Source organism: Nematolebias whitei, chromosome 14 (assembly GCF_014905685.2).
Source record: "Nematolebias whitei isolate Nwh7 chromosome 14, NemWhi1, whole genome shotgun sequence".
Taxonomy (NCBI): domain Eukaryota; kingdom Metazoa; phylum Chordata; class Actinopteri; order Cyprinodontiformes; family Rivulidae; genus Nematolebias; species Nematolebias whitei.
The window spans coordinates 34,208,861-34,216,980 of NC_056511.1; the positions used below are offsets into that span (position 1 = coordinate 34,208,861).

General features: G+C 37.0%; 1 protein-coding gene across 1 annotated transcript in view; it reads left to right on the top strand.

Moving 5' to 3' along the window:
- LOC119420635 (protocadherin-1) overlaps positions 1-1,562 on the top strand; it is a gene marked incomplete at its 3' end in the record, with an annotated part of 127,512 nt that extends 125,950 nt beyond the window's left edge. The window contains 1 exon segment of the mRNA XM_037688055.1: positions 1,343-1,562. Within this exon segment, the coding sequence (XP_037543983.1) occupies positions 1,343-1,562 (220 nt within the window).
- Positions 1,563-8,120: the final 6,558 nt, after the last annotated feature.

The window sequence follows — 8,120 nt, forward strand, 5'->3', positions numbered from 1 at the left end:
ATTATTATTATTATTATTATTATTATTATTATTATTATTATTATTATATTATTATTATTGTTGTTGTTGTTGTTGTTGTTGTTGTTGTTGTTGTTGTTAATTGTTATTAATAGTAATAATAAGTATTAATAGTATTATTATTGTTGTTGTAGGTGGGGCTGTTGTTTGTATTTACTATACAAAAGTTGTAAAGTTGATATTGTACAACTTTTAATCATTTTCAGTAGCAGTATTTGACAAAGGGTTTAACCAATTATATGTTGACAGGAGAGTCAACTTAGAGAAATATAATTGTCCAAAAATAACACTTAAAAAGGCTTAAAAATGTATTCTAGCACGACTAAGGCAATTTCCAAAGAGCTATTGGGTGAAAATTCAACATGCAGTAGATAATCAAATTTACAATGATGCATGTCTCAGGTCCTGTGATAGAAAGTTACACTTTTTATTTCACCCTAGTTCTTAAAGACGTGACTTTAACATTATGTTCAGTTGCTAGAGATAGTTTTAATAGGCCTGAGCCTTCATTTGTTCTCCACTTGTTCACTTCCTTAAGCACATATTGCACAATACGCCGTTATGGTCAGATTCAAGGACTGGGCAGAAAAAAGTGAAATAAAGGCATCAGCTACTGCAGAAACACTTTCAATAACTAAAACTTGTAAAATTCTTGAGAAATATCAATCAACATTACACTTAGAAATGACTAGAGAGTATGGTACCTTGAATAAATCTATATATAGATTCAGGAGTGTTTTAAATTCTTTATAAAGTACTGTATGTACCCACCAGAGTTCTTTATCAAAAAATATTCACTTATAAATAGTGCTAAAATACAATAGTGTTTTATGCTGTTCAAAAAATTGCTTATTTTCTAGTCAAATAATTATGATTTTTCTTGTTCACATATTCTATTCATATTTATACATTTTAGTGTTATAATGTAATCTGGAAAAAAATATGTTTTATTTTGTTATTTCTGTGGCTGCAGATTTCCATATCCTTATTACTGAAATAAATAACCTCTTCTCTTTATATATTTATACCTTATGTAATATTCTGGAAATAATAATAGAGCAAAAGACTATTCAATATTTAAAAGTGTTTAATATTTGATATTATTTTCTAACTTTCGGAGAGTGAACTTTATAGAGACAGAATTATTCAGACACCAATCATAATTTGGTTCAGTTTAAGGTGTAACAGGGACCCATCCACCACTGAGAAAATGTAATTGGAAAGTGTGGTCGGGAGAAATGTTTTTCTTGGTGTTTAAAAAAAAAAAACTGTATTGAAAAAAAACAACAAAAAAAACAAACATTTGATGTCTCTTTGCTTTCAGCATCCCCATCGCAGAGTGACCTTTTCCACCACAAACCCTGTGCAGGACATGCAGGATGCCTCCCAGCACAGCTACTATGACAGCGGTTTAGAGGAGTCGGAGACTCCCAGCAGTAAATCATCGTCTGGCCCACGCATCGGACCCCTCACCCTGCCCGAGGACCACTATGAGCGAACCACCCCAGATGGAAGTATTGGAGAAACAGAACACCCAGAAAATGGTACAGTGACAACACCATGCATGGCAAATAGAAACATTTCTTATGCCCACTGCATAAAAGAGAAGGTTGAATACTGTTTTTGTCTGTTTGTCTGTTATAGAATTGTTGCATGAATTACTAGACGCAAATGAAACATGCAGAAAGTAATCATTGACTCTACATTTAAAACTAATTAACTTTGAGATTTCAAGATGTCTGCCACTGCCATCTGACCTTAAAAATGCCTTTAACTTAATCAATGTTACAGATATTGACCTATTGTTTGATGTGGTAGTAGTTGAGATGCATACACAACACATACTTGTGAGAGATAACAAATTGCACAATATATTTGTTTTATCCACCTAATCCCTGGACCCCACGCTGCCTTGCATGAATTATGGGCACGATTTCCAGTGCAGACCAGAACCGGCGTTTGTTTATGTGCAAACAGTACGAGCTAATGTAGTTTCTCCGAGCATTGCGGATTTAATTTAAACATGTAGGAACACCACCTGTCAGATCTCAAACAGGACAATATAATCATACTGCTGCCTACTGAGGATGAAGGATGGAGGACGACCTGAACAAGTGGCTGCGGATTACATCTACTAGCATATTTAGCTACTACATGACTCGGTTCTTCTGACGGTGAAGCGATGAACAATCTGAAAAGCTCTGAAGTATATTAGTATCTAGTAATAAGGTTGGTCATGTTTTGTTAAAAGAGGTGGGACACAATCTTATTTACCATAAAGCAGACACAGAGCCCAGCCAAAGCCTTAAAGTCCTCCATAACCGAGTTTGGGTTAATTGCAAAGAAAATTGGAATACTGAAGACAAACAAATACTATCATGCTGTGACCTCCATACACTTGAAATAATACCTGATGTTCCCATCACACTGTTTTCAATCCTTCTGAGGATCTAGCGTCCCTTCTCTGGTGGTTTATTGTAGTCCAGCCACAAAGTAGGATACAGGTTTTCCTCCATCGGCCGTTTGTCAACAAAGTGAAATGAGCTCACATACAGTGTTTTTGGTGATCTCTTCAAGTTCACATTTTTCAGCCGCATTCTTCTTAATTCTTCATCTGTAGGTAGGCGATGGAAACTATGCCACTTTTCAGAGCAATATGTTTTGTTTGGGGTCTGTGTTCACAACACTGTTGTCGTTGCCACTGATTTAGTTTGGTTGTTCTGCAGAACAGCACAACAGGTACCTGAACTCCACGGGGCTGTTTTAGTAAACTGTATAGTTGTTAAATAAATGTGAACAAAACAAGAACAGTGTTTCATCGGCTAAACTGAATACAGATTACTTTCAAATAAATTGTGGTCCGTGCTCTGCTACCATGGTTAACCAATGCTTACTGCTACTTCCTGTGTCTGACAGGAAGTTGCACTCATAATCATTTATACAGTAGAGCCCCCGGGAATAAGGTGGATGCATTAACAAGTTAAAGCCAGCTCCATGTTATTTTCAAGGTTTGATCAAATTGGCTACAATGCTGTAATTTATTTATGCAAGATATTTTAATTTAAAAAAGTGGATGATACGCATACTGTCAAGAACGCCTAGGCTTTTATATTTAATGTCTCCAAAATGTTGTTTGAATGAGTAATATTTGATGATAGTGATATCTGTGTTGGGTTTGTGTTGTGTCCATTTTGGACTGAAGCCACTGTGTCACCTGTGGCGTCGACTTATTGCACGTGTTTGTCGTTGACTGTGTGAAATATTGTGGGTTGTTAAGCAAATTTGTGCTTGTGGGAATGTGTGTATTTCTATGCGTGTGTGATTGTGTATATGTGTGTGGGCTGGTGCAAGCAGTGCCTTCATTCCCCTCATCAGCAGGTCTCCTGTCAGACATCCTTAATGACCCTCTCTCACAAGTGCGCTAATTAAAAAAAGCCCAACTAATGGAGCATTTGCCCTCTAAATAAATCTGAACCATGGCATCTGAGCAGACAACACAGTGTTTGCTCTGAGCATTTCCCTGCCTCAAGGTGGAGGCCAGTTAAACAACAGATTAGGTCTGCTGGTATCATAATTTCTGCGCACAGTAATAAATTCACAGGGTAACAGCCCAGCAAAAATCCTTTTTTTTTTACACTGTAACCATGATGAAAATAATAATTTTGGTACATTAAAACGATTGTTTGAATCTTTTAGAGTGGGGATTTGTGTAAAGCTTGTTGACAACTACAGTAGTATCTTACATGTTTCACAGTTTAGAGAAACTGAAGTTAATGATTGAGCTTTGCCATGACAATGTAAATAGCCTGAATCTGTGTGTAACTTTATTTGTCTGTCTGTTAGCAAACTATCATAAACCACTGGACTGATTTTATTAAAACTATTAGAAAGTAATCAATAAATGTGCATATTTGACTGTCTTTTTGGAGTCAATCTGATTCAACACAACCACCACAGCTAAATGGCTATGGCAAACACAAATATTGACTATAACTGAATCAGTCTTACATATGCTTGGCAACAATGTAATAGTGGCTCAAGAGTCATCTCAGAGTGACAACAAATCCTGTTTATTGTTTGTTTTGTTGATTGGTAAGCTAACAGCAAGAATGTGTCCAAAACCAAAGTAGCATTTTGCCATCTTAAAACATTTTTTAATCTCAAATGATTTAGCTGTCTAGTTATACGAACAAGGTTTTATAAAAATCAGTCGTTAATTATAAAATGTTGTATTGTTTACTTAGAGTTCTATGGTTTCCTGCAAGTGTCGGCTTTCTAGCAGTTAGTTGTAGCACGTCTGGTTCAACCTGCAACACTTTCTGCAGAAATATTTAATATTTGAAATGACTGTGTAAAATCAAGGGCAAGCACGGTGGTGCAGTTGGTACAACTGTTGCCTCTAAGAGAGCAGGTGTCCCTGGTTCAAATCCCAGTCCGGGGGCCTTTCTTGGTGGAGTTTGCATGTTCTCTCTATATTCATGAGCGGGTTTCTCCAGGTACTCCGGTTTCCTCCCACAGACCAAAAACATTCATGTTAGATTGATTGGTAACTCTAAATTGTCCCTAGGTGTGAGTGACCGAGTGAATGGTTGTTTGTCTTGGTTGTCTCTATGTGTCCCTGTGATGGACTGAAGACCTGTCCAGGGTGTACCCTGCCCCTCACACAGTGATAGCTGGACATGGGCACCAGTGACCCCCGTGACCCGAAAAGGAAGAAGCGGGTATAGATAATGGATGGATGGACGGACTGTGTACATCATAACTGATAGGGATGTAAATGTTTATAAAAAACAGTTGCAAAAAAAAATGGTGGGATTTTTTTTTAGATAGGTGTTGTTTTAGGATGCTTTTTTTTTTCATTCAATTTTTATTTATACAGGTCAGTCTCATTGAGCCATGATGACTCATTTGCAAACAAGACCTGTTTTAAACAAATAACACAGATTAGGTGATTCAATTAAATTAAATTCAGTTTATTTGTTGTGATATGGTGCTATATAAAGTTGTCTCAGGGCACTTTACAGGAACGTTCATTTACATAGAAACGCCAATTAGTAAAGTTCTCTATCTAAGGTACAGACAACAGTAGACAATCATATAGAAAGCATATACAAGGAACAAGTAAATAGAAGAAATGATATAAGCATGCAACAAAAATAACCAGCTACATTACAAAGCGATGTAAAATACTAAAAAAACAGGAACATGTCTGCATTGTTTTTTTTTTGGCATGAACTTAGCAGTTGTTTAAAATCCCTTACTGTGGTCAAAGTCGACAACTTTAGATCTTTTTGCAAGGTGTTCCAGGTTACAGGAGCGGAGTAGAAGGCCCTTTTGCCTCATTTGGTCCCCACTGAGGGTAATCTGCAAGTAATTATGTCCTGAGAGCGCACACTGTAGCTGAACTCACAGAGTGACATATAGGAGGAGATGTATAAAGACAACAGACCAAGAATGTCACTTAAAGATGAAAATGTACTAATGAGAGAGTCTGCGTGAAGTTAATGATGTCCACTTGACCATTAAATACAGAGTGCAGTGATGGGTATGATAGTTGCAGCCAGTTATGAATCTTATTGCACCGTTTGGTCTTAGTGTCACTCATAATCTGTTGGCTTGTTTGTATGGAATGTGCGATATATACGGTACACGGTAGAAACAATAGACATTTAGCCTATGATAGAGATCTGTATTCTACCGGCTAACTGCAGTAATGCTGTGTCTGATGTAAAATCAGAGTTATCAGATTTAATCATTACTTTTTTTGAGTTGAAAACTGTGTGTAAGTGGTGTTAAAGTCCTTTCCTTGAGAGCTAAGTAGCGAAGCTACAAGCTAACTACGGCCAGCTTGCCTTACTCGTATTCGGACGAATGAGCAAAACGCTGTGTTCCATAAAAAGTTCCTTTTTTTTGTTGAAAGTTTGTTGGTCAGCTTTAGAGGGTGCATTTGAGCCCCCCCAAAAAAAAAGGATAAACCTGCTTTCTGATCTGTAAAAGAACGCTGTGTTGTGTGATTTTACTGCGAGACCCTCTGGTCAAAGCCACAGAGGAAACTGGTCGCCATTTTGTGTCTGCTCTCCTAAAAGCGGAAGGAGATGCCCACTAGAGGGTTGGAGGGTGAAGTGTTTCATTGTAAAATGCTGCTCTCTTGCTGTTCATTTCTTAAGTGAGAAGACTGGAAACTAAGAGTTAACAATTTTTTTTTTGTTTAAAACATTTGGCTAAACTACATTTGATATATTTTGCACTGTTTTGCACTACAAGAAAGAAGACTAATAGTTAATTTGTTAATTATTTAAAAAAACTCCCTTGACATAGTAGTGAAATTGTCTTAATTGAGATTATTTTGTGGTATAGTAGTATTCAACATAAATTATGGCAAATGGACACCCTATGCTTTTTTTTTTTTTTCATTCCTATTGCAAGTTTTATATCAAAGACATATTGTGATATAAATTGTTATCGCCACCCATCACAATAACAATTCTGATATGAATTGTATGCCATATCGTACATCCCTAGTCATTACCTGTCTTGCTGGTAAAAAAAAAAAAAAATAATAAAAAAAAAAACTACAGCAAAAAACAATAAAAAAGTGTTTTACCCTGTAGACATTTTTACATGCTGATATTTCTGTGCTTCTCAAGAACACCTCACCATTCTTTGTATAATTGTATCTCATTAGTTTGTTGCTTCATAAGAGCTGCATGTCAGCACCGTGCAGAGCCAATTGTTCATACAATAGAATTTTAAGAGTTTACGTTTTGTACTTTTGGATTATCTTGAAATAGACTTGCAGGTCCACACTGACATACATGTTACAAAGTAAGTGCAAAAGTTGCACGTATACATTGCCATTGAGACTGTGCTATGTAAGTTAAGTACAAAACAAATTTGCATATTTTTTTTAAACCAAGAGCTATAAAAGCCTATCGTGGGATCAAAGGCTAAAATGTGTCACTGTCACGCCATAACAGCAGATGACAGCGTTCTATTATTAGTATAGCATCTTGCATCGTGATGCATCGACTGTTTATTTGACAGCTGGGTTGGGTCTCATTAGTTAGTTTATTCATCTCTATTGGAAATGTTTGTGTCGATTTGTGACACCATTCTTCAAAAATGGGGTTGGCGGTGGGTATGTAGAATGAGATGAGTCTTGCCAATATTGCATTTCTGCCTGGCCCTTTAGAGGTCAGGAATTGCCCAGCAGCCCATTAAAAAGATTTAGTCATTTCATATACAGGCTGGTTGGTCACCAAGGAGCTGGTAGCTGACCATTTTCTCTATTTTCTGTGCATACAGGGGGCAAAATGCATGCATTTTCTTCTCTGTTGTTTCTGTTGTTATGGTTGTTTATTGTGCTATTCCCATCTGTAAAACAGTTGTTTTTTTTAGTTTTTTTTTTTTTTTTTTTTGCGAGACAGTGAGCTTTTTGTTGTCAGCAGCAGGAGAGCAAGATTCTGAGAGGCGATGGAGCAGTTAAAGAATGAAAAGGTGGCACAAGATGAGCATGGTGGGAATGGGGTGGGGGCTATGTGAGGTTCTGACAAGGAGCGGGGACTGAAAACCTCTGACAAAGAAGCAAAACCCACAAGATGCAGAAGATGAGCACACGGTGCAGGGAGATGCACAGATACACTGTAAACCAAGGAGAGACCTAATTAAAATGGGACTCCCACCTTTGGGAGATAACAAGCAGCCCACATAAAATGAAAGATTACACAGAAAAATCAAATGAGATGCAGGAATTCCTCCCCAGCTCCACCTGAATCATGACATGAAGTCTTCTTTAGGCATCTGAGTGGCAGAGTGACAGCTTGTACTGGTGCAAAGCTTTATTCATTGCAGTAAAGATGACTGACAAGCAAAAAATGGGAAGGTGAGCACGATGTGTCACTCCATTAAAGTTGGATAAAACGCAATATATGAACCCTAGACTGTCAGCTTTTGCATCACTGGTCTCCAGAAATATTGACATGGATGTGTATTTTGTCGTATAGTGGAATTTTGACAGTGGGGAATCTACATTTTGAGAGATTGTTGCTGTTTTACATTGTAATATAAAATACACACTTCAGATATCATTTTTGTTCTGTTAT